This window comes from Ictalurus furcatus, chromosome 21, assembly GCF_023375685.1.
Source record: "Ictalurus furcatus strain D&B chromosome 21, Billie_1.0, whole genome shotgun sequence".
Classification (NCBI taxonomy): domain Eukaryota; kingdom Metazoa; phylum Chordata; class Actinopteri; order Siluriformes; family Ictaluridae; genus Ictalurus; species Ictalurus furcatus.
In genome coordinates, this window is record NC_071275.1 from 18,088,896 (window position 1) to 18,115,946 (window position 27,051).

The 27,051-nt window shown below is 44.8% G+C and overlaps 1 protein-coding gene across 6 annotated transcripts in view; it reads right to left on the reverse strand.

Moving 5' to 3' along the window:
- Positions 1–212: 212 nt before the first annotated feature.
- magi1b (membrane associated guanylate kinase, WW and PDZ domain containing 1b) overlaps positions 213–27,051 on the reverse strand; it is a 153,228-nt gene continuing 126,389 nt past the window's right edge. For 2 of the 6 annotated variants that reach the window (XM_053653112.1, XM_053653108.1), the window contains exons 14-23: positions 25,666–25,891; positions 21,432–21,523; positions 18,146–18,338; positions 15,159–15,491; positions 12,643–12,846; positions 9,848–9,941; positions 9,627–9,714; positions 8,135–8,278; positions 5,616–5,754; positions 213–3,027 (exon numbers count right to left, since the gene is read on the reverse strand). In XM_053653112.1, the coding sequence (XP_053509087.1) occupies positions 1,616–3,027; positions 5,616–5,754; positions 8,135–8,278; positions 9,627–9,714; positions 9,848–9,941; positions 12,643–12,846; positions 15,159–15,491; positions 18,146–18,338; positions 21,432–21,523; positions 25,666–25,891 (2,925 nt within the window). In that variant the 3' untranslated portion in view covers positions 213–1,615. The remainder of the gene's footprint in view (positions 3,028–5,615; positions 5,755–8,134; positions 8,279–9,626; positions 9,715–9,847; positions 9,942–12,642; positions 12,847–15,158; positions 15,492–18,145; positions 18,339–21,431; positions 21,524–25,665; positions 25,892–27,051) is intronic. The other 4 variants (XM_053653109.1, XM_053653114.1, XM_053653111.1 and 1 more) reach the window with 4 other exon arrangements.

Below are 27,051 nucleotides of genomic sequence, written 5' to 3' on the forward strand. Positions count from 1 at the left end.
TAGACCACGCCCACTATGGGTTTAAATCAAATTCAGATACAAATATTTGTTGTCCAGATACAGATACAGGAAGTGGCATTGCATTACACGGCTAGCGGATAGAAATTTGCTTTAAAAGAAATTGCTGGCATATTTCTGCAATTCCTTTTTATAATAATAATAATAATAATTATTATTATTCTAGCGTTTCTAGCACAGTTGCATTGCGCATCACTTATATCCTTCTGTTTTCGATCCGTCTTTGACGCAATCACGTCACCGAAGGACTGAAATCTGCCTGAACAAACAGCGAGATATTGTAGGTAGACGGGAATGGCTTCTGAATAACAATCCCCAACCCCCTGCTAACTTCCTTGCTGGAGCTTCACGAATCAGAATTCTGGGAGGTTGAATCTTGATTAAGAAGTAGTATTAACCGCCAAATGATGAGGGGGAAGTAAACGAACCACTGCATGATGAAAATCAATGCGTAATGTGGTAAACAAATCCAACAACAACAACAACAACGAAAAATACATCGATTGAATACAGAAAAAAATGTAGCTGCCTCCACAGTATTTATGAAAGCGACCTCAGATGCCCTGTACTCCTTTTCTCCAGTCTTCGTCTTGTCAGACTCTCCATATCAGAAAACAGCATGCACTCTGCTTTTCAGAAGATAACCCTGTAGAAAGAGAGGCCACCTCACTGGATTTTTAACAGAGGGCTAACTCTGTTGCCAGATTATTCAATCATTTCTCTCCTTTATCCTCTTTGAAGTAGGATGGAGATATCCCGCTGTATCTTCCAGCCAACTCGATATGTCCGGAATGTGGCTTGCTTATTTATTTAAAATCAAAATCAAATGACCGTTCCGCCTTCTCTGCGGTCTTCCCCCTCCGTTTGCATCGTGGCCCGCCGACATGCAACCTGCGTCGTACAGACTGCGGCCTTTAAAAGTACTCGAATTAAGACAGGAGCGAAGATTGCGTATATATATTTTATTCTCACGTTATCATATTTTAAACTTCACGTTCCCTTCATTCTGGTAAAACGATCACCTCTGAATGTACACGTACTGCAAACTGTCAAAAATATACAAATGAATGCAGACTTGTGCTATACTCTGGTCAAATGTGTAAAAATCATTGGCACCGAGGGAGAGAAAGAAATGAAATAAAGAAGAAAGACACTGAAAGTGTAAAGACATGCACGGCATACATGTGAGCACCCGGTGAAGAGAGATGCTCGGTGCATGGGCGTGGTCTCTGAAACCGAAAAATACTATATACTCGGACAGTAGTTCAAAAGACTGCCCTTTATAAAATAAAAACCATCAAGAATGGTACTATTAGGCACATAATCGTTTTCTTTATACATAGTCGTCAATCTCTGATAGATGTAGAAGTGTTTGTGATATTGTAGGAAAAGAAAGAAAGGAAAAAAAAAAAAAGAAGAAACGACCAACAATTCCTGGAACGTACAGCAAAAACCATTCTTCCGCTGTTTGTTACAAGTTGTCAAGTAATCTCTCTAGGAAAACACAGGAATGTCAAATTCATAGCATAGTATACAGGGTCCTCGGATGAGGGCTTGTATGGAGCGAGGGCGTGTTTGTTGTTCTGCACCAGTCTTGTCAGATGCTGAGATCTTTGGAGTTCTCTTTGTAGGCCTTCCTCCTGGGCTCGGGGAGTGCGTTGTTGACATTGCCGTAATTGGACTTGAGTTTGCTGTAGTAGTTTCTTACACTGCTTTCCTTGTCTTCCTCGTCCGAGTCTAGCATGTTTCGGGAACCTCTCGCAGGCAACATGTCTGGGTCGAGGCTCCTGGCTCTGTAGGAGGCTGCTCCTGGAGTGTCCGACTGGGATAACCGGGTCTTTCGCTCAGGAGAGCGACCCCTTAAGAGCGCACTGTACTTCTGGAAAGCCGAGTCAGGGGTACTGACGCGGGGAAGGCTCTGGTCCTGGTAGGTTCTCCTGGGCAGGCTGTCCCCGTCGTATGTCCGAGGCAGTGTCGAAAAGCGGTCTGTGGACTCTCGGGGAAAAGGATTGCTTTGGGGCAGACCGTCGTAGGACTCTCGGCGAAGAGCTTCGTTTCTGTTCGCACGGTCATATGAGAGTAGGGGTTGCGTGTCATCGTGGTTCAAGTGGCCATAGGACTGCCGGGGGAAGGTGTGGTCACGGTTCCAACGTTCATAGAAGTGAGGGAGGCTTGTACCGTTGTTTGGAAACTGTTGGGGGAGGGTGGTGTTACTGTTCAGACGACTGTAGGACTTTCCTGGGAATGTCAGGCCGTTGCCACGTTCTAAACCGTCATACGTCATCCGTGGCAAGGGGCTCTCGCGGTTTAGCCGATCCATTGCAGGCAACTCATTCAGGACACTGTCCAAGTGGGAAGAAGGATCAGGAGATGGAGGCTCCTTCAAGACAACATCCTCATCCCGCTGTGGTTTGCCATTGGGCCGCCTGTCAGAAGGAGGGTTGGATTGCTGGCGTGGGGAACGGTATCTGGCGCGATGTGGGGAGCGATATGGTGATCTGTGACGGTGAGGGGACCTGTGGCGGTGTCCTGACCGACGTGGTGAATGGTGCCTATGAGGAGAGGAGTGGCGATTGTGGCGTCTTTCCGGTGATCGACCGTGCCGACGTTCATGTCGGCTGTCCAGAGTGTTCTCGGCACTCCTCGCCCGGCGCCTCCTCTCCGGCGAATGGTGCCTCCGGTGCTGCTGATGGTTGTACGAATCATCCTTGCTGTACCTCTTATTATTATTATTAGCACTGCTGCTACTTTTCTTATGATGGTGTCTGTTCCTGCCCCTTTTGTCTGGGGTGCGGTGTCTGTGGTTGCTATGGTGATGGTTGGAGCGGTGGCCCTGCTTGCGCTGACCCGACTCACGTGTCCTCCTGTCCTCATTCCGGGATGTTTTATGAAGGTCTTGTGGAGAGCTGGAATCCAATGGCGGGTGGGGCTGTCTGTCAGGAGGTGCTGCGTTCACTTCCGAAACAGTTTGAGCCCTGTTGACGGAGCTGCTGTTGTCGTTGTTGCCGTCTGGAACATACACAAGGAATTATATGTAAAATAAAGCCAAATTTAAAAAAAAAATAAAGACCTATCCTAGCCAAACTTGCCAAGGATTTACTTTGGTTTTCATACAAATGATGCAATAATGCAAACTCTGTTAGGAGTTCAGGAGTGAAACAGCGCTGTACGTTTTTTTTTCCCCCCAGTTCTAGCACACTTGACTCAACTTAGCATGGAAGTTCCCAAGCTCTTGACGAGTTGAATCATGTGTATTAGAGTTCCCTGGCATACCAGCTCTAGAGCCATTAACACAGGAAAAAAATAGCAGCGACATATCTAGTGGCATGACAAAGTAGTCATTAATCGTGCTAGCAAAACCATATGAATCATTTGAACAGGTGGTAATGGCTTGGCCCTAGAACTAATTTTAGGGAGGAGATAATGAAATATTAGTAACTGTAAAGCCAGAATCTAGTGTCTTGTCTGACGAGCGCTGATGATTCAGGCAAAGTGTATATGGAATAAATGTTCAATGGCTATATGAATATGGTACAGCAACGATCATGAGCCACATTTAAAGAAAAAGAAAAAGTCCGTTTTTAAGGAAAACGTAAGATGCTCATGCTTTTAAGCTTTTCACACGTAACGTACGCGGGCTTCTAAATTACAGAAATGAATCCTTGAGGCAGATTTCTGGACAGGTCTTGGTCTACTTTCCTCAATCGAAGATCTTTCACAGGCCAGGTCTACTTTTAATCAGTGGCATTAAAAAGGGCTTACAGACCGTCTCATGCGCACATCGATTTCTTCGGCAGATGTTTCACTACAGCATTCGGTTTTAGTGCTTTCCTTCCAGTTTTACTTGCGTATGATTTCCCAAATATTACATCACCAATTTCCACTTAATCAAGTCTTAACTGCCACGCTGTCGACACACTGGATGATGCAGTGATGCGCACGTGCATGTCAAAGCGTGTTGGGGAGAAAAAGCCACATCCGACCTGATCATTCTGATTCATGTCACAGTGCCTAAAACGTATCCGATTCGAGGACCACGTGCCGCGTGGCTTCGAGCACGATTTAAAAAGTCTGTCATATTAAGGCAGAAAATCAGATTTGTGTCACTCGGGTCAGCCTGGTAACATGGCATGGAAAAAAAAAAAAAATGCAGCATGGAAAATGTTCCTGTATAAAAAGCAGACTAAAACGCACATATCCGTTGACTTTTCACCGAAATGAGAGGAGCGATCAAAGAGCTGGATTGCGATGCATTGTGGGTGAATGGATAGAATGAACGATGATGGCACGGCACGGCACGGCACAGCACGGACACGGCAGCTACAAACCGTGGTCTGGTTTTGGAAGAAACCAGCCTCTCCTGCCTTTTCGTTTCTCGCACCGGCTGTGGCTTGTGGAGCGGCCATCGCTGAGAGAGGAGGAAGAGACCACCACAACCGATTTAAACCAGAAAAGAGAAAGAAAGAAAGAAAGAAAGAGAGAAGCAGATCGTTTAGACACCAGAAACACCCAAAAAAAAAAAAATCCGAGAGTGATTTTTTGCAATGGAAAATGTGTTTTTATTTTGTTCAAAGAGAGATTGTCCATAAAATGCCCCCACCATTGAGTGAAAAATAAACATTAATAGGGAGAGAAATATCCAGAACACCATATACACCAAACCCAGCAGCAAACAGATAGACCCAAGCTCCATAGACAAATGTGCAACACACACAGCGGATAATGCAATGTACTTCGCAAACAGAAAGTGGCAACATGTGGATGAACATAAGAAAAAGGTAGAAGAAAAAAAAAAACGGTACAAAAATATACAGAGATCATTTGTGAAGGAAAAAAAAAAAAAAACAAAACACGTCACATTCCGAACATGACAAAATACATGGAAGAAAAAAAAAATAATAAAATGCATGAAACACTGGTAATTGAGATCAGTTACGACGAATCTTCCATAAATATTATGGAAAACATTTATTATTATTATTATTTTTTTTTTACTGAAGACGTCATGCAGCAACAGACATAATGGCTGGATTGAAATCACATGACCTGACGAATCCTAACGAACAGCGAGAGCGAGTGGATTTACTGAAGCGTCCGTGGACGTTCACTACGCGTGGCGAAATCCGTGAACAGCTCTACTACAGTATCTCGGTGGAGAGGGTACAAGGATGCTTTCATAGTCTCTTAAAGTCTTCTCAGTAGCGTACATTCACCTTCAATAAATAGCATAAATATGTTACTGACTCCAGACGTTAATCAAGTTTGCGTACTTATCAGCGTAAAAACCTACAACTCCGTGAGGCCTCTGAGAAGGATTAAAATCCAGTTATACACTTTAGAGATAAAGCTTTCTATGGCCTGTCATTGGGTCGTTGTTGTTTGTTTTTTTTGTTTAGCATGTGCCCATGGAATTATTTTCCCAGTGTTTCCCTGCACAGATGCAAAGAGAAGGCAACATGAAGAAGCCCATCACCAAATAGCAGGAGGCCATGACAGAGAGGGCTGGCACGTGTGTGTGGGGAAGAGGAGAGGAGAGTTGGTGGTCTGTCATGGTGTGAAGACTGGCGAGAAAGGGATGTTTTCGTAGATGGACCCACCATATTCGGGTACAGAGCCGTCACCGCGTTTCAGCACGAGGTGTGCTGTCCGGCCACCGCTTTTGATCAGCTCGATGGCGCGGATGTGCTTCATGCCTTTGGTGCTCTCGCCGTTAATCTCCAAAATCTCATCTCCTACCTGAGAGAGAGAGAGAGAGAGAGGGAGAGGGAGGGAGAGTGTGAGAGAGGGTGAGAGAGTGAGGGAGAGAGGGAGGGAGAGAGAGAGAGTGAGGGAGAGGGAGGGAGAGTGTGAGAGAGGGTGAGAGAGAGAGAGAGAGAGAGAATGAATGAATATGAAAGATTAAGTACAAAGGAAAGGTGGTCAATGTACATTGCGTACACGACTACAGCAATAAAAGTTATAAAACGCTCTGGTTTTTCTCGGCTGCTGGTTTTTCATAGTTTCAGATTGAGTTTGGGGATCAAATGAAAACAATCTTTAGCGACCCGGATGTGTATCAGCAGTTACTGGGTAGCTAGGAGCGAAAAGAGTAAACAACACTGTTAGTGCCTGATAAACTGCTTAAGTATCACTACATGCATTTTAAACGTAGCCGTCCTGAACCGCGTACCGCGACAGCACCTACTGCGTTCAATTCAGTACCTACGGATCAGTACGTGTGTGTAGCATGAGTACCATCCAGAAATACTACATCCACCATGTCGGCATCGTCGCTTGACCTACACTTAAAAAAAAACAACAAAAAAAACGACGCGACGCGTTGCCTTCTGCCATTTAAAAAAAATAATAAATTCCGACAGCAATTCCGCGTTAGTCCTGTTGCATTATGGGATAGCGCAGTGTCCACTGGGTCCATACTGCAGAATCTCGGCAGAAGCAGTAGGTCATCGCCGACTATTTCATGAATATTGAGAATTCGGACATACTACCCCTCCTTAAAGCTTTTCACCTACTGTATAGTAGTAGGGTAGTTGGGATATTCGGACACAGCTACAGTAAGAGCGTGATGGTAAAGGAGGGAGATATGGCGTCCGAAAAAAATCAGATCAAAACATCAGATCTTAACATCTGGCTTGTATATGGCTCCATCTGATGATGCAATCCTTCTGAAATCTTTCAGCTATTTCCCCCCTCTTTCCTGTTCGGATCCTCCTAGCTTCCTCGGCTGGTGACGCTGGCGTGTGCGGTGTGTGGATGAAGCGAGGTTAAAAAGGTGAATGTTTTTCAGATTCGCATTTCCCATTTAAATGGAAAAGAGGGACTCGTGATACACGTGTGCTTACTTGTGCTTCCACGTCGACTCTGAATGCCAAGATGTACTTCTGTGCCATTTGCCATTGAATATTTCATTGCCAGACTTCGACAAGTCAATATTATATTCTTCTTGAAATAAATTCATCGGAGGGGTGGAGATTTTCCTATTTTATTGTCTGCCATGAAGAAAAAAAAAAAAAAACGAACACATTTCCTTGTCTTCCCATTTTCATTTCAAAATGAAGGAGCACATGAACGCAGCAAAAACGGACCAAAGAACGGTCGGAAATCAAGAACGTCTTCATTACGACGTTGACGGCACAGAACTCGCAGAAAGAGAGTCGCTGAGGTATAAAGGGAAAAAGACAGCGTAGGAATCCTTCTGTTCTATTTTCCTTCCTGCCTCGGGTTAGCTGTCAGTCCTGTTCTCCAGGGAAACACCACTTCGGTGGCGCTCCTCTGTTCCCGACACCTTCTCACCCTGCTTCCCCGAGCCGGAGTGCCATTACGCTCTCATCTCTCCGTTCGGCTTCAGACTCCGACGCGCTCCGACTACAACGCTAACGAGCAATCCGAGCTGCGTATACGTCTTATTAGCGATCGCTGACGATAGCTACGGGCGACCTTTCCGCTCATCCGAGTCGGAAGTCGCACAAAAGGACCGGGCGTTCTTCCTTTTCTCGCCGGACCGTAGCGCTCTCCGACTGCTCGCTGCAGGAGAAAAACGAGCGCGTCGGAGTGAGGGAAAACACGACGGAACAGGAGACGGCACCGTGACGGCTTTTCTCTCGCCGTTACCGTGAGCGCGATGAGATCAAATCGTGAGATCACCGACCAGCACTTACGCTACAGCGCCTGAAATCTGAAAGCCATTCGCATCCTCTTGAAAAGTATACCAGTCTCACATCTCATTCGTTTTTTTTTATTTTTATTTTTTATTATTCATTCATCTTTGATGTGCTTTATCCTGGGCGGGGTCTGTGTGCATCTGGAGGAGTCTACCCCTGTCCATCACTGGGCGTTAGGTGGGAACACGCCCTGGATGGAACGTTACAGTACATTACAGGGCAGAGTTTTAATGAAATGTAAGAATATTTGAGTTTACTGTTGAAAACAGTAACAGTGCTACCACTGAAGATGATCTGTACTACAAGGCTTTTGGGATATTTATCTGTATATGCACACGTTTAGTGGTTTGGAGGGGAGTCCAGGTTTTGGGAACCAGTCACAAAAAGTACCCAGCAGTTTGGACTGGAACATGGGTTCATCAATGAATCTGATTAGGATCTGTTCAGATCTGTACCCTCATCTTGCCGCTGCGCACTGCCGCTCCGTCTTCGGCCAGTCTCAGCACGTACAGGTCCATGTTGTACTCGCGTCCTCCGCGCAGACTGAAGCCGAAGCCTTTACTGTCTCTCTCCAGGTCCACGGAGTACAGCTCCCCATCCTAAACACACACACACACACACACACACACACTTAAACACGCATGCACAGATCCACATGTATATAAACACAAACGCACTCCATTAAGCTCAAGGTCAGCACGTCCTGGTGTGTGTCCTTTCCCCCCCCACACTCTCTCATTTAAAGCTCAGAGCTCTGGTTTCCAAATTCACCTGCAGGAAAGTCACCCACAGAGCTCATAGCGGTGATGACTGAGCCACAGCATGAATAATAGATAACAGCAGCCCTGATGTGTGTGTGTGTGGGGGGGGTTGGAGTGTGTTATTTTTGGTTTGGGATAAAGTAGAAAGAGGACAGAGCCCGTCTCAGAAGCACCCCAGAGAACAAAACGAGGGGACAAACACCTGGGCGGTGTCGAGCCAAAGGTAGAGGAAGATGGATGACCTCCGTTTATTTTACAACTGAACGTTAAATAACATTCAGAATGTTTGAGATGTTAAAGACGATAGTACATCCTTTTCAAACGTATACTAACGTAGTAGAGAGTCAGTTCAAACATGGCTAGGAACAGTAGGTCAATCAGGAGCTTGTTACAACACACTTTTCAACGCAGAGCAACATGGGAAACATCGTAATTAAAAGAGGGCAGGACTGCGGCCGTTCGTTGTTGTGTTTTTTTTTTTTTTGGAAACCAGAAACCAGGCTAAACGTTTGCTGCGCACCGGTCCCGGCCGACGGTTGAAAACACAAGCCGCCTTTTCAAATGTAAAAGTTAAGAAGCAGGGCCTGAACGAATTAGCTAGCGTAAAACGAAACATGCTAGGAAACATTACAGCTGAAAGATCAGCTTTAGCCGGCGGCACTTTCTACCATGACGGAAAATGGAAAAAGCCACGACCCTGATCTCAACAGTACAACAGCTCACATTTTTAAACTTAGCATGCTTCTATGGACACCGTATTTAAAAAAAATTAATAAATAATAATAAAAAAACAACAGCAACGTTCTTTAAGATTAAAAAAGTACCACACCAGTAGTTTATTAATTGACTGGATCAGGCACTTCCATACGGTTATGCTATATTTATACCACAGCTGTGTTATATTCTCCCTTCGGATTGGTCTAATGGTGTTGATTTAATTTTCTTTAACGGCAGCTCTGACCGTAGTTCCGGCTGCAAATAACAGGTTTATATTAACGTGCTTGTTTTAATAACATTGCTTCTAGAGTAACTGCATCGCGTGTACGGCAAACGGTCGGTCCACGTATATGGATTTTTATTATTTATTTATTTATTTTTAAACAAAACGAGCGCGCTGTTGAATTACCAAGAAAACCTGTAATCACTGAAATGGTGAGGTTTTCTCAGGTTTAGTGTTGGTGTGTACCTGGTTTGTAGCTTGGGTGGGGGCTTGCGGAGGAGGAACCTGAGGCGTTTTGAACTCGAAAGACTCCTGTTTAGGTTTGGTGTTGTTTCTGAGATAAACAGAGGAAAAAAAAAAAATGCATGTTGACTGGAAGCTAGTAAGAGCAAATATAAATAAGTAGATATATAAATAAATGAAATAAATAAAAAGGCAACAGGTGTGTGTGTGTTGGCTGGGAATACCTTGGCTCAGGTGCAGATTGCTGTTGAGGTGCGTGTGTGGTAGTGATGGTGGCGATCTTCTCAGCGTTGGTCAGCAGCGCTGCGTTTGATGACTCTGGGGGCAGACAGAACGACGGATTGTTTTAAACGAAGAAAAAGCGAGACAGCAAAATCGAGAAAGGTTGGCACGTTTAAAATGTATGCATTTTGATGCGACTGTTTTCCAATACGGAGTTCCAATAGACTGAAATGCTGACGCATAAAACGCGCCATATAGATTAAAGCTCTGCTCAGGAGCCGGTCTGACACAGCTGAGGTGTACTGGGAAGGGGGGGGGGATATGGGGTGTTGGGGGGGGGGTGTGTGTGGTGATATCACCACATCCATCACGGCGCACAAACACCGTCTCCACAGCTGCTGGATTTCATTCTACACAGACGCACGCTCTCGGAAATAAAGGTAACAAACTGTACTGTTCCTCGTCGCTGTGGTGGTACCATCAAAGGTACGGCTTATGTCGTTTTAGAACATCTAGAGAATGTAATTTTACATTGAAGGTACTTATTTTATGCACTTTCCTAAAAGCTTTTTTTAATGAAATGATTTAAGCTTTAGTAAATGGAGCCAGGACCTGTCAATCATTCACACCTTCCTCACCACGGCTCCACGAAATTGGACTGTAACTCATTATTCCTCAGCAGCCATTAGACTGTAGGTCCTCAGATCTCAGCAGGACTGGTCTAGATCACCATCGTGCGTGCGTGTGTGTGTGTGTGTGTGTGTGTGTGTGTGTGTGCGCCTCTCTCGATGTACCTATCCCCCCTGCGTCCTTCTCTGTCATTTCCACTCCGCTGATCATAGCAGGCTTTTGTTTTTCACTCGCAGCTTTTTTTTTTCCGCTCTCTCCTGTCATTGCTGAAAAATTCAGCGACTCACGTGTCTCGGGCACAAGAGATGTTGTTGGAAGACGAATTTATACGGTACCAGAAGAAAGACAGACACATAAAAAATATCCAGAGGAGGACGAAATTACATCCCCACAGTCTCGGTCTCAGTCACTGTGCATACACTTCGCGGGAAAAAAAAAAAAAAGGAAGACAAAATGGACTATCCTTCTCCTCTGATTAAAGCTCAGACAGACGCCACAGGCAAGAGAAAGTTCGCCGTCGTAAATTACAGCTGAGCAGGGTCTTACCGAGCGCATTACCTCGACACTCTTTTACTATCCTCTTCACTCCAGCATGTTACGATCTCTCCCTTCCAAACAGCTTGTGTTGGATCGCTTGTCCGGGGAATCAGAGCGCTCCTCTGTGTGGAACATACTGCTTCCTTCAACTCGTTCTCTTTTCATTACACCACTCTTAATTAAGCTGAATGTGCAATCCGGTCCAGGGTCTGACCACACACCTACACACGCTCTAGTGACCAAAACAAACTGGAGTGGAACTGGCTCGCTCATTAGAACGGCTCAGCCTCAGCCTTATTCTCGAGCGCTAATGGAGAGTTAACAGCTAAATACGAAAACGGGTCTGGAATAAAAGAGGGAGCAGTTTAGCACGGCAGGGAACGATGTGCATAATAACAGCTCAGTCGATTAGTGCGAGCAAATCTACAATAAACAGGCGCCGGGTTAAAATGATACTACGCCCATCTCGATACGTGATTCGATAAATGCATAAATGATGCGTTTAAAAGTAGTTAATATCGTTTGGAGCTGTTTAAATGTGATACGACGCAGAACACATACCTCCTCCACTGGGATTGAAGCACAGGGGTCATGATTTCTTCACTGAAACTGACAGAGGCTTCAACACCTCCTCTAGGATTGACAGGTCTAACAGAAGCCATGCCTCTTTCAATAAGGATGACCGGGTGAGAAGCCACATCTTCACAGAGAGTGACGGGTCTGATAGGGGCCATGCCGCCTTCCTTGGGATTGACAAGGGTCTTGAAGAAGCCACACCTCCTTCACTACCACTGGTATGTATGACATGATTCTTTCAATAAGACTGACAGAGGCCACACCTCTTTCCCTGGGTCTGACAGAGGCCACACCTCTTTCACTGTGGCCTGACAGAGGACACACCTCTTTCCCTGGGTCTGCCAGAGGCCACACCTCTTTCACTGGGTCTGACAGAGGCCACACCTCTTTCACTGTGGCCTGACAGAGGACACACCTCTTTCCCTGGGTCTGCCAGAGGCCACACCTCTTTCCCTGGGTCTGCCAGAGGACACACCTCTTTCCCTGGGTCTGACAGAGGACACACCTCTTTCACTGGGTCTGCCAGAGGCCACACCTCTTTCCATGGGTCTGACAGAGGCCACACCTCTTTCCCTGGGTCTGACAGAGGCCACACCTCTTTCAATAAAACTGACAGGGACCACACTTTCTCCTCTGAGATTGACAGGAGTCACATCTCTTACAATAAGACTGACAGGGTCAGAGGCCACACCTCTTTCGGTGGGATTGACAGGGTTCTGTCAGAAGTCACACATCTTTCACTAGGACTGATGGGGAATGGTCCACGCCTCCTTCACTGACAGAGGCCATAGATCTCAACTCCCTTTCATATACTGACGTTCATAAAGGCCATGCCTCTTTCACTGAAACCGATCGTGCTAAAGTGACTTTCTTGAATATTCTGAATGTTTCTAATTAATAAACATATACAGAGCTTTAAAGAAAGCTAGGCGTGTGTGTAGGGGTGTGTGTGTGCGTGCGCTATTGGCTCCTTTAACAGAACTTTTCCCGGATACGCACGCTGTTAAACTTTTCAACGTTAAGAAAAAATGTTCAAACATTCGGAGCATCTCACCATCTCCTGGAATGATGCGCAGCGCGACCGTGTTTCCCGCCTCTTTGATCAGATTGACGATGTCCGAGTGGGACTTGTTGGTGATGGAGCAGCCGTTGACGGCGAGGATGCGATCTCCCACCTTCAGCTTCCCGCAGCGGTCCGCAGGACTGCCCTCGATGATCCTCCCTATTTTATGAGGCATGGCCACACATGTGTTTCCAGCTTTTTTGGCATTTGCAGAATGGCGGTTTCATTAAATAAATAAATAAATAAATAAATAAATAAATAAAACAAAAAACGTAGAGGCCCAAAGAGATGAGAGAGAGAGGGAAAGGAGAAAAAGAGAAGGCAAAGAGGTTAATACACCAAGCCACCCAAGATGGAGTGGAAAAATTACAGTGTAATGTAGAATGACCACATATAGAGCTCCATTACAGCACAACTCCCAAAGAGAGAAAGGTGTAAGAAGTGTGAGACCGTTAGAGCGACTGGAAAATGTTAGGAAAGAAAAAAAAGTCTCCCGCTTCGGTCATTATTACAAGGTAGAAAGCATGAACTCGGCCTTCAATGATGAGAGTCTGCTGTTCTGGGGTTTTGCCATTTAAACACATCAAGTGTCTCATATTTAGCTTTCATAATCTTCCCCCGCCCCCCCCCCCCCCCCCCCCCAAATCCAGTCTCTAAATTATTCAATCCCTCTTTTTAAACTCGGAAAACCTATATTCCAAACTCACGCTCATCCCTGTAGAGCTTTGCATCGTGCCCTCGCCGTGCCTGCATGATGAATTATGGAGAAGGCAGAAATAAATTATGAAGATGCGTTAGGGGGGCGGGAAAAAAAAAAAAAAAAAATGCACACTGTACAGGGCTTGAGCATGAGGCTTGCTTGTATGTAGAAGATAATTACACAGCTAGGAAAAGTCACTCAATCCTCCACAGACACGTAATTAGCTAGAACGAAGACCAAATGAATAAATTATGGGGAATATTGACTCCCAGGTCGTTAGTGTTTATTGTAAGGATTATATGATATAGATGCTTTAAAGTATTCAGCACATTAACCTTCGGATTAAGAGGAAAAAAAAAACACGCCGTACTAGGGATATCCTCGACATCTGTAAATGCAAATACTCGGAAATCCTCCTTACTCTATTAAACGGGATGTACAGTAATACGGTATGAAATTTTTGTGAAATATAGCCGTGCGTGCTGCATAAAGAAGCGAGTACATAAGACTCTCAGCATTTCTGCCTTTGCCCTGAGGCTTTCTTTCCACCCACATGCTCTGCTGCCCTGCGCCTCGACTCTTCATTACCGAGAACGAACGAACGCTGCTTCCCGCCGTCTCCGTTCCTCTCCGAGACGGAAACCCTTCGCCGCTTGCTGTACGTTGTTCGAGAGGTGAGGAGCTCTGGTTGCTGGCTTAGCGAGGACATCTCCTCATAAACTGAGCAAACGGACTAAAATCAGTCTGTAAACACCAGTTAATGGAAACAGAAAGCCGATTTTTCTTCCTAGCTGCACTCGGTCTTCTGTGGCCGTGAACACTATAAGTGGGTTTCGTCCCCGTGTTTAACAATTCGCTCCATTTATTTATTTATTTATTTTCCGTGAGTGTGTGCATTAAGATGCTGCACTCGAGGTGGAAATGCAAAGAGTCACAGGAAGAAACCCAAAGGTTGATCCCGAGCCAGCTTATGCTGTCACATCCAAAGCGAGCTTGCTGATACCCCGAACTCCGCGAGTCCTCCACCATAAGGCCGATTTCATTCATCTTCGTTACGTTATCGCCGTCAGAACCGCACACTTTATCAGTAAGTAAGGAATAAGACACCCGATATGATAGGAAAACAATCAAGACGGGGTAGTGTAGTGCGATTCTGCCAGATGTGGAGCGGTTACTGTTACCAGACCCGATGTTTATTATTTCCCTCTCAACACCGCGTCTTTTAAACGTCTTAAACCACAGCCATTTGTGAAAAGAGAAAAATCATTTCTTAAAGACTAACTTTGCACGTTTTAAAAAAAGTTTTTTATTTATAGTAGCAATTCATATGGTGAACATCCGTGTCAAGCTAGTTCCATGTAGCGGCTATAAAACATCAAGAAACCACAAAAAAGTATGACCTTCTCTCCTTAAGACTTTCACGTGGTGGAAAACCTAAAGTATTACCTCTGCCTGTTACTGGAGACTCCTTACAAAACCTCCTACAGTGCATAAATGCTGCCTTACAGAAACGTATCCATATGGTCAATATGTTCATTTGTTTATTGTTCATCTGAGGTTACGTGACGCCTCAGCCATACGCATTCCTGTTTACGTTGCGGTTATAGAAACGGTAAGGTTATTCGCTTTGCAGCTGCTGTTATAGTGCATTTAATTAAACTTCTGGCCTATCAGAATGGAGATTTCACAACGCTGTGGTTTAACAGTGCTGATCTTATTGAAGGTACACTTGGAGCAGGAGGTTTAAAGATTTTTGAAGTACATCAAGAAGAAGGTCTGCACCGAAATATATCGGCATTCATCTCACCGAAAGTCGTGCCTGCGTCGGGTCTGGAGACGGATGAGACGATGACGAAACCGAAGCCCTCGTTCTCACCGCGCCGGATCTCGACGTCGTACGGCTGGATTACACTGGGCACCACGCTGCTGTTGCCTGCCCCTCCTCCTCCTCCCCCTCCTCCTCCACCGCCGCCGCCTCCGCTGCCAATGCCGCTGGTGGAGCCTGAGCCCGAGCTGACCGTGTTCAGAGAGTTCTGGCTGCCCTGAGGCGTCCGCTTGTCCTCGGTCAGAGACGCAGCCTGGGTGCTGCTGTGATGGGACGAGGCCGGAGACGGAGGAACCTCGCCGTCCACCTTCACCACTGAAGAGCAGGAAGGGGAGGAATTAATATTAAAAAAAAAAAAATCATCAACCATCATTTGTTGTTCTACAGTGATGCATTAAAAAAACAACAAAATGCTACCTTATCCAGTTAGACCGTCATGGAGATGTTTAATCTCACATTATGAGATTATAATCATATTCTACTGTTTCAGTCACGTGATTTTTTTCTGTTACCGTACTTGGGACAGAATTCCCAGCTTCGCTGAACAGCACGAACATAACTAGAGGTGAAAAAACGGGTAAAAACACCTGCCTTCATAAATTAATGGAGACAATAAACGGTGCTTTGACAAAGCCAATCAAATAGATTACGCACTCTTTATGTACTTCCCACTGAACTGCTGATGGCATTTAAACTGGCAGAAAACCTACCAAATTAGTGTCTTCCTGACACACAAGTCCTCTCTTCTTTTTTGGAGAGCCTTAAAGCATTTAAGAACGTCGCTTGTTGCCGAGATAAACGTCCCAGTTGTCCCTTAACGTTAATAATGGCTACTCACAGAGCAACAAGGCAACGTGCCAGGAAGATGCTCTGCACTGCCGCTCGTCGAAGATGTATCGTATATACTCGTGATACACTCTGGTAGGATCGTTTTTCTTTTTTTCCCCCACCCGTGTTTCGCATGCATATGACGGGACAGAAAAATGGCATGTACGCCATCTATATACTTAACAGTATATTACACCAAAACGTAGACTGTAGATTCCTGTCCGGTTGCTGCATTAGGAACGGTGCCGATTAGCATGCACGCACAATCCATCATATGGTACTGCTCATTATGATAACAGTATCCATTGAATGATGGAAATCAAATCAATAAGGAGTCAATACTTCCCTTTTAAGATGTCTAGCTCGATACGATTCGAGTCTATCCTAACCCAAGATGACGGACGTTTGGAAGCCATCGAATTCATTGCCCCAATTTTTAATCCATTCCGGATAAACAATACAGTTGACGCCATTTTGCAGCAGTCCAATAATAACTTGCGAGGTCTCTGAGGGATGAGCTGACCTATTTTCATTTTCCTACAGTCCACTGGCTCCGCTGTCACAGATCAGGCATGGAGCATGGCGCCGAGCACGAGCTGGTGTTTTGCGCGATGGAGGGAGATTCACGAGCTGAACATTGTTTAGCGGCGCACCGTCATGTCGTCTTGTCTAAAGCACGGACCTTCTCATCAGGAGGCGGGACGGAGAGGTGGTGGTGGTGGTGGTGGGGGGGGTTTGTTGGGAGGACCGGAGCACGCTCGATCATGTTTACGATCGCTGCTCGCTTCCCGTCAAGGCCACAGAGACGTTTCACGCCCACGACAAATGCTCCGAACACTTTTCTCGACTGCTTCAATGAGGTGTGGATGATGTCGGACGTTTAAGAAGCATCTCGGACGATGCCGGACGGGGGTAATTCGTGGACGACATTCATTGGCTTGCAGTTTCATGCTTGCTTGGGGATCCAGCACATGAGATTGCTTAAGCACTTGGTAATGAAGCCAGGTTGGTGAGTCAGGTACATGTTTTAGAGCAGGGATAGCATGAAAGCGAGCGGGTAGAGCGATTCCACAGTGTCGGGTCTGAAAACCCACGGGTCAGGCTGCAGGCTTTGTTAAAGAGTCGGGAGCTGGATCAGCCATGGCTACTTCATTAACATGTAGTGTGAACTCTCATTTAAATCAAATCTGTCCTGTACAGATGAATAATTAGAGCGTATTTTGAATTATTCATAATCCCATTAAAAGGGCGCAGTCACAGGGTATCGCATTAGGAAGGCAGGTCAAGGCTATAATATCAATATACACAGACGTAGATATGCATCACATATAACAAACTCAAAAAATATATATATATATTTACTACATAAAAGCATATAAAAATGACTATTACTTCATGTAAGTGCTATCGCTATCATGAACAACTTTGCTGTAAACCCCTGCGTTCGCTAGGTGAAAGAAGACATTCTTTTCCTACGCGAGGTGACGAAACGGTGGTGAAAGCGACAACCGAATTAACCGGTTCATTCATATCGTCCGTATTACGCAAGCTGATCACATTGCTGTAGCGTCGCTAGAGCGAATCCAAATGACTGGCTCTGATCAATTCCTAGAGAGAAGAGTTCCTCGACGGTTCTTCATAGAGATAAGGGTCGGTCACGTTCTAAAGTGGTTCTACTTTCTGTAGACCAAATGATCGGATCAAACGAACGCTTTCAGAAAGAAGTCTTCCTTAACGGTTCTCTGCATAGTTGAGGATTCTTCGCTTTGTGAAGGACCTTTTCGGTCAAACGGATCCAAACGTTCGGTCTGGGGAAACTCACTGTAACCTGACGCGACCGATCCAAATGATTGGATCTACTAAATTCCAACGGTCTTGGAAGGAAACGTTCCTGAACAAAACACGTAGGTTCTACTTGGAACGTGGATCTGATGGGAAACGCTCTCTGACCTGCTTGAGGTTCCTAGCTTGGCGGTTGGTACATTTGACAGACATACTACTGAAACGAACACATTTTAAACACGATAAGTTGGGACAAAGTACCACGGAGAGCTCAGAAAAAAGAAAGCGTCTTGATGGACAGTAGGGAAATGTGGTACCCTGAGGTAGCCGTAACATTATGGATCTGGGTTATTTTTCACCTCCATATCCTGTCTTGCGTCTGACAGTCAGGTTGACGTGGCCCTGCTTGGCTGCCTGCTGCATGAGCTGTACCACAAGCTGATGGGATTTGCCCACCACGGCCGTCCCGTCCACACAGATCAGCTCGTCCCCGGAGCGCAGGCGGCCGTCTTCGTCTGCGGCGCCGTACTTCACAATGTGGCCGATGTAAATCTGGAAAGGAGGAGGAAGGTGAGTTCTAGAAACCCTCTTTTAGAAAAGCTGTTCTAGCAAGGAGTCTGTTGTGTCGTCAAAAAAAAAAACCCAACGACTAGCGGTGCTAATTACCCTCTTCCATATTCAAACGCAAATTGAAAGTAAAAATCTAGAACATGTCGGATGAGAGAAGCAAAAATCTAGTTTATTGTACATGAAACAACACGAGATCCACTCAGTGAATCTATGCACAGACTCGATGCCCTATTTATACAGTCGTATCTTTAGGTTACGCCCAGTTCTCTCATTCTTTTGAAATCCCAATATGCTCCATGATCGTCTTTTTTTGATTTCCCCTTAAACTCGTTTTTTAAATACCATTAGAATCAACTTTTCTCACTTTGGAGTCCCCTTAAAACCCATTTCCAGGCATTGGATATCTATATGTCTGTAGGTTGGCTGCATTTCTGTGTTCAAATTTTGCCTTAATAGTGATTAAATTGATGACGGGTGCGCGTCACACCACACCGGTACACCCCTCATGGACCAAATCCCCGTGGAAAAACCGAGGCCGAGGAACCGGCATGTCCATCTGAATAAGATTCAAAATAATTTGGAATCCTGAACGGAGAACATGGGTGGCCTGGGAGATATTTTTCTAAAACAGTGAAGCCAAGATGAAAGCAGGTGCTGCGTTTCTAGGATGATACACACACACACACACACACGCACACACACGCACACGCCACAAGTCCTGCCATAGATTGAGGCTTTTGTAATGTGGCACACTGTACATGGAAACGGTTGTCATGCGCAAACCACAAAGGCTGACGGTGAGACCTGCCAAGTTACATTTGGACCATCTTCAAAAGGCTCTGGATTTATCTTCGTAACCGTGCGAGAGAAAAGGCACAGGCTTCAAAAGACCAAAAGCCTCCGACGACGCTAATTATAATATTTAACGGACGACACAATGGATACGGTGGCTCTTATTCATCAGACCTTTGAGCTCACGGACTGATGCGTGAACACATCCGTGTCTGATTCGTGAAACGAGTGCAATGCCGATGTACTCCTGCCCAACGTACCTACATATACATACTTGCTACGTCTCAATCTCGCCTACGTATATCATGCACGAAACGTACGTGTTCTTTTTGTGAAGCAAACTCCTCCTCCTTCGTGCGAGTAGTCGTGGGGCGACAGCAAGCCATCCGGGTACCTTTGGAATACTCATTTCAATATATACTACAATTCGGGACACACTAATTCTAATCTCAGATGCTATTTAGGACGGGTAGCGGGCGAATCGAGACGCGGCAGCTGTTAACATAAAAATGCCCCCGGTTTATGCCGGCGTAACAAAAGTTGGCTGATCGAAAGAAATCGTTCAGCAGGCTATCCTGAGGTCTGAGGAAATTAATAAAAGAAAACAAAAACAAAACAACAACATTTAATCGAAGCGAAGTGCTTTTGTTTGATGTTGCTGCAAATAAACAAAAGGCGATGGAAAAGGTGCTCGGTTTCTTTCTTTATAAACGCCATTTAAGGTGACAATCAGGTAGAAAACTGGACCCTTTCCCTTCACCTGTGGTTATATAAACGCTATTCATAGCTAGGCTTGCGTTCATTTTAATCCTCAAATAGGTCCGAACTGACTGAAGTTCCGAACACATCCTTATTTCAGGCAAACAAAATGCTGAAAGAAACTAATTAAACACTGAAAAACGGACTACCACAATGAATACAACGGTGTCTGGTGGGTTTTAGTCTTCGAATAGCCTGTCCAAAAAAAAAAAACTCCACATACACACTGTGGGTTTCGTCATATGAATGTGCCTGGCACGGCCTTGACAAACAAATCTGTCGAAGCACACGGGCCAAATGCGGAGATTCAAGTGGAAATTTTTTCGTCGTTGTACAGTCGCCGTTGTTCTGGGAATACTCGGGGCCGTCGAGAAGGACATTACTCATGTTTTCATTACAAAGCAAAGCAGCAGCTAATTTGTATTACTGACTGCCGGAGTGATAAAGTGCTTCGTAATGATGCACGGCTAGCAGGCTGAAAGACTGTACGGCAAGCTTCATATTTATTGCCGCATATCAAATGAAAAGGTTGATACCAGAGTCTGTGATTGGGGTTACTGAGGGGTTCACAGAAGTATGCTCGAGTCTTCAAAGAACCTTAGTCTACTTTTGAGCGTTTCTCAGTTTGATTAATAGTAGGCTTTTAACCGTATTAGTAAAAGAAGCAGTCCTCAAAATCCAAAAGATTTCAGTAGGTCTGAGCAAAAACAATAATGATCTTGCAATCAGTTCTACCAGAAGCCTTTTTTTTTCTTCCCCAAGTCAAGATTATTAGTAATTTTCCAGCACTAAGCGACTCATTGTTAATATCTTTTTTTTTTTTTTTTTTTAAGGTAACAATTGCATCACTTCTCTAATTGACTATTTTCTAGACGTGAAATTGAAATATTTAAGGATTTTTTTAAAAAAACTGGTTTCCTCATGTAGCATTTCAGTTTAGCAAACCATTAAAAAAACTAAGATTCTGTGATTTTTATAATGAAAATATCTTGGAGTTTCATTGCAAGAAAGAAATCAGTTCAAATTCTGGTGTGTGTGTCTGTGTGTGTGCGCGCGCGCTCGGTCACTGCAGCATTGTGTAGAAGAATCCTGCATTACAGTGTTTCAGCGATTTTTCTCTGTCCTCGGGTTCACGCCGTTGGTCTAAGTTCTTCAAACGCCATCAAAGCTAAAACTCATTACTGGTTTTTTTTTTCCCCTCCCAGTGAAAACTTTGTGAAATTGATTTGTTATTCAGAATCGCAAGTATTTATTCTTCGCTTGAGAGACAGCAGCTGAATCCACAATCAGACAATACAGGGAAGCATACGGTGTCAATCAAACAATCAAACAAACCCTCTTAATAGATACTAAAAGACTCAACCAAATGAATCCAGATAATTATAGTGGAAAAAGCCAGAATGCCAAATATAGGAAATGATTCTGATATGTTTATCATTTCTCCAAGATGAAGTGTCCCTGATTTACTACAGCAGTGAGACGGAGTGTTATTTTATACTAATTTGGCATATTAAATACACTCACTGGCTCTCCGGGTTCATTCCCTCCGAGGATCCGGAAACCGAAGCCTGTATCCTTCCTCCACAGAAAGATATCCTGCTCCTGGTAATCTGGCACTGAAAAGGAACAAATAACCCAAGGCCACGGTCAATTCACCTGCAGCATGACGCAAATGGTCTTAATCATTCCCACTGTTCTGTGCGCTCGAGTTCAGCAGCAGCCAGGGAACGCCAGTAAAAAAGCGGCAGTAGCGCTAATAATGTCATCATTTTAACAGTTGCACCTGGGGTCGGACCCAATCAGAATTACGGTCAGGTTCAATTTTTCATAAGGCCTTACAATCGACAGCCAGGCCTGCAGTGGCAGCTATTACCCTGTGAAAATGATCCTGTAAATCATTGCAGCCTGAATGAAGTAATAATGGACTAGCAGAAACGAACAAAGAGTCTAAAGCAACATATATCTTATTTATTCAGGCTTCTCGTACAGTGACGGGAATAGTAATTAATTCGCGTTAGCGTTTGGCGCCCAGTCCGTGGGATAACACCCAGTCTTGCTCTAAATACGAGTGTCATTTTGGACTGAAGACGTATTTTAGGCTACTTTCCACATATGAAGAGTTTAGTCTGTTTGAACCGAACCCCGGTGCATTCTGGAGATTTAGACCGGTGAAGAAAAAGAAAAAAAAAATAAGTTCGGGATGCGATACAGAAAAAAAAAAAAAGATTTAAAGCTATACTTTACTCATTTAATAAGCTATACTTTTTCTAATCATTTATTGACTGCATGTTCTCCAGGCTTGGGTGATTTTTTTATGACTTCTACGCCCTTCCCCATTTTGTCTATTGGTCTTGAGGTTCAAACTTGAGAAATACCCATTATCTACCATCATTCCTTGTCATATCAGCCTAGATGACTTCCGGAACCTTCCTCCCTGTGTATCAGCATACAGCAGCGGGATGTCAAACTGTCAGGGTGCTGAAATGATTCTTCACCATATGGTTCCTACATGATGTTACTGCTATATGTGAAATTTCACAATGTCTTCCAACATGGTTACTTGTGTGGTGTCAGCAAACTGACAAAGTGCCAGGGGTTGCGCCTTGCGATTTAATATTCGAGTGAGAGCCAAGAGATGCTCGTGTCAAGGAATGTAGTTAAGGCAAAAAAAAAAAAAAAAAAAAATGTTGACTACTGACATTAGGGGTTTGCTTGATGTGTGGTCAGAAATGTCCAGCGATCATGTGACGGTATAGAGCAACACCATAGACAGAGTCCAAACAGTTCCCAAACCTACTCGTTGGAATAGTGACAACTGTTTGACAGAGTCAAGGGATTGGATAATGGGATTTGGGTCTATTCTGCACACTCGAGTGGATGCAGCAGGAAGCAATATGGGAGCACGAGGAACAAGAGCAGATTGGGCTGCAATCTGTCCACTGAATCATCAGTAGCCTCTTTTCCCACTTATTCTGTTGAGGGTGTTATTGTTGGTCCCAATGCCAATGAGCACAAGTGTTTTCTCCACTGACCACGGCACTGAGCAACTCTGGCGTTTCTCTGCACTGAACCGGCATCGTGCGATGACGGAAAATGTAGAGGACTCCAAACGAAGTTCCAGAAGTGTAACACCAATCAACGTGCCCCTACGTCGGAAAAGGTCCGGGTGTGGTGAGGATGGTTATCGAACTGTACGGGTCGGGGGAAGTAACGTTTGGGGAGACACGGGGTATGGTTTGTAATCATCCCGTGCCAAACGGAGTCAAAATGGACGCACCGCTGGAACTACTACTTACTATGTGTGTTCACGGCCATTCAGCCCCGCAGTGGAGAAGATAAAGAGAGCAAAAAGTGGTATACTTTAACCGTTTTGTCCAGGCATTTTAGCAGGAACATCTGAAATCTGCAGTGTGCTGGATTGTTTGAAGCGACCACATGCAATGAAATAAGAAGTACATTCATCCTTGCTATGACTTTGAATCACTGGAAGGAAATGGAGACTTGAAATTGAAGAGGGCTTTCCCTTTGCCCACATCCTTTGCAGTATTGCTCCCAGTGCAGGTGATTGCTGATTCCAGTAGTCTGGAAATCGAGGCTAGGATAGAGCTCAAAAATGTCCATTACCCAGGCAATAAGAGGCAGTGACTTGAGAGACTCCCTCGCCATACAAAATGGCTGCCATCGGGAGTGGTCAGTTTCCCCCAAATCATTTAATTTCCATTATGCTGCAGAAACGAGTCTCCAAATTGTCCATTATGGTGCGCCTCAGCTTTCAGTTTTTATTCACTTAATGATACTTTTGTGTGTTTAAGCTGAACTCCTTCTCAGGGCTGCTCAGGCACAGCTTACAGACTTCTGGCTGGCTTCAAAAGCTGGTGATCGACCAGAATCCCATTGATCTGCTTCTAATTGCATCTTAGCGCACAGAGATCGGCTGTTCGTTGAGGGAGACCTCGTGTTTCACCGGGTCCGCGTCTCCAAAATCATATCGTACCCGAGCAATAAAAAAAAAAAAAAAAAACCCCAAACAGACAAAGTTAACAGAAGCTGTCTCAGAAGCATCTTTCCATCTTCCACTTTCTTTATTTCATCTGCCAGGTCGTCTTTGATTCACCACCCCTGCTCAGATCCGTGGGCAGCACGGCTGGTCACAGCTCCGCTTTGCTTTAAAGTGTTCAATAATGAAAGAGTTGCATAAAAGCAGGGGTCACTGGAGGAATGATTAACCGCTGAAATCTCCACAGCCGAGAACCATGCGTCCTCTCCTGCAGCTTCTTGCCGATGGGTGAAGGGGAATTCTGGCTAATTAGCCGACTCGTCTTTCCAGCATGCAGGCATGAGAGAAACGGAAGACTTCGCCATCTTCAATATCCATCAGTTATTTACACGTTTGTCAGAGGACCGTGGTTTTTAAGGGGCACTAATGCGTAAAAGAACACTGATAGAGGGATGAGATATAATTGGCCCAGAGAGTCAGTGTAGTATTGGTCGATTTTTGGCACCTTTGTTCTAAAGGGTCAGATCATAGGGAAGGCTAATTATAACTACACTACGTGTGGACAGCAGAGCATTGCAATATAATGGTCCCTGACAGCAGAATCGCACAGAGAGGAGATAATGGTTTGTAGGGCCATATTTTTAACGATATCTCACTGTGCTGGAGTTAGGATAAGAGTTCTAACGGGGAGTTGTGACGATTGACGCTTACTATAAATCAAGATTTTACAATATTAAAAATCTAAGGAACCATAGCAATGCTCTTCGGTTAAACGATCAGGACACGTCCTCCATGCCTGTTTTGTACACTGGAAACCCAGAGGAGTTTAGACCGTCAGCAAACAGGAAATGAGGCACTCGTCAGATGCAGACGGAGATCCACCTAGTGAGATGGCAGTGTTATTGATGGATCTAATGGAAGCATTAGCAGAGAAATCTGTTGTTCCGGCTCCGACTTCGCTGACGGTAGCTTACGCTATGAAGAAGAGTGTGCCGGAAAAGCATCCTGAAAAGCATGGAACCGCCCAACAGGGGGAGAAAAATTGATCGTAGGTGTGGCTTTTCAGTATAGAGGAGATTCGAAAGCCGTGAAAGCTAACGCCGGGCTCGCGTTTCAGTTTGTGGAGGTCATTATTTTGCTCTGTGGGTTTTGATGTCGTTTTTTTTTCCCCCCCTCTGAAACTGAAACGCTATAACATACGCTGCATCGTTAGCCAAAAAGGAACCACACTCGGGTGTCCACTGGTGTTTAGCCGTCCGCTTTGATGTGCAGACTTTGATTCAGTTACCGCCCACGCTGTCGCTTTCAGGATGGCGATGCTACATCATGATACACTTGCACTGTGACTGTATAACAGGCTTTGGAGAGAGTTTTAGATGGATGGCATGGTATTTGACGGAGTAAGCGGAATGGAAGTAAGAGGTTAGCAAGCTGGCCAACATGGATTAACAGAGGTTTTAACCTGCAATTGGATACGGATTGTATTTTTCGACAGGGAGTGGGGTTTTTATTTTTCTATTGCCAACGGTTAAAATGAAAAAACACTCTGATTGATAGAAAGAAAAGGGTCACAACCCTGTGTGAGGTCGATGAGAATAAGAAGGAAGGTACACAAAATCCAGAAATGATCAGAAAAATGCACAACGCAAAGCATAGAGTCCTCGTGAACACCATTAATTCTCCCTCTTCTACTTTATTCCCATTTTTCCACCAAAGCTCCAGCTCCCCAAGCACCCACCACCAAAATCCCATATTACTTACGCCTACTTTCATACATGCTCCTGGACTGGGCCCAAATTTTGAACGGGTCCGGTTTCTTGGCGAGCGTGCCGTCTGTTGCCGGTTCCTGAGGGGGCAGGCCGGGCAGCGGCTGGACGGGGGGAGGCGGAGGCGCCGTCTCTGTGGATGGAGCCTGTGAGGAGTGGAGAGGCGAGTCTGAGGGAAAACTGCGGTGGCTACCCTGGCTGTCTTTTCTCTCCAGCGGCTGCTGTGGGCATTCAGATGAGAGTATGCGTGTGGAGATTAAGTGCGTATGACTTGGGTGAGAATTAGAAAACAGAGAAAGATGAATAAATAAATAAATAAATAAATAAATAAAGTAAAAAAAAAAAAAAAAAACAGTTCAAAGAGCAATCTACTACACAAGCTGAAAAGATCAGGTACACAAGTACACGTCGTTATTATAGCTCAATTTGGATTGAAGTACACTCAAACAGATCCACTCGACACCCCCCCCCCTCCCCATCTCTTTCTACTTATCCGTTCTCATATATATTTCATGTACGTCCAGAGCTACAGCTATAGGTAATGGATTAAAGGGGAAAAACAGTGGCTCTGTTATGCTCCACTTTTCCCCTTAGAGAGAATCATCACTGCAAATCAATATTAAGTTCTTCTGACTGATCACCTTTATCCAATAAACAAACACTGGCATGAGAATTATGCCAAATCATACGCTATGGCCGTCAAATCAGACCTCAACCCGACTGACCACCTGGACGTGATTTTGAAGGGACGTGTTCGACACAACAGCTGAGGGGATTATCTTTTAGAACAACATCGCTCGTTGCTCCTGTACAGTTCTAGAGACGTGGAGGACCGATACCAAAGCGCGGCGACATTCTGCTGGTAGCTCATGGCGGCCCAGCACCTTTCAAACGCATTTTACGTTGCTTTTTCCTATATTTTGTCATACGTTTACGTTTTTCTGCTACGTAGGCATTTTCTTTCAATCCTTTTCAGGCCTGATTGGGATGGATAAAGCATTCACACTGGTTTACAGGTGGAATGAGAAGATGGGGGAAAAAAACCCCACATACACAGTATCACTATCAGAGTTCTAGTTGTCACTGACTGTACACACACACTTACACACACACACACACACACCTACTTGAATCCATGCAGGCTGAAACAATTATCTCGTATCTGTAGAGGAAATCCCGGATGAGAAAACAACAGATTGCTGGACGCAGCTGAAGTAAATTAAAGAGACATCTCTGCATGCAGCAATGTGCCAATTGAGGTCTAAGATGATCATAAAGCAAGAACGTGAGTGAAACCGAATTTTTTTTTACTTCCATATTTACATTATTAACTACAGATGTGCATATTAAAGCACTAGATAACCAACAATGACGTTCTTGG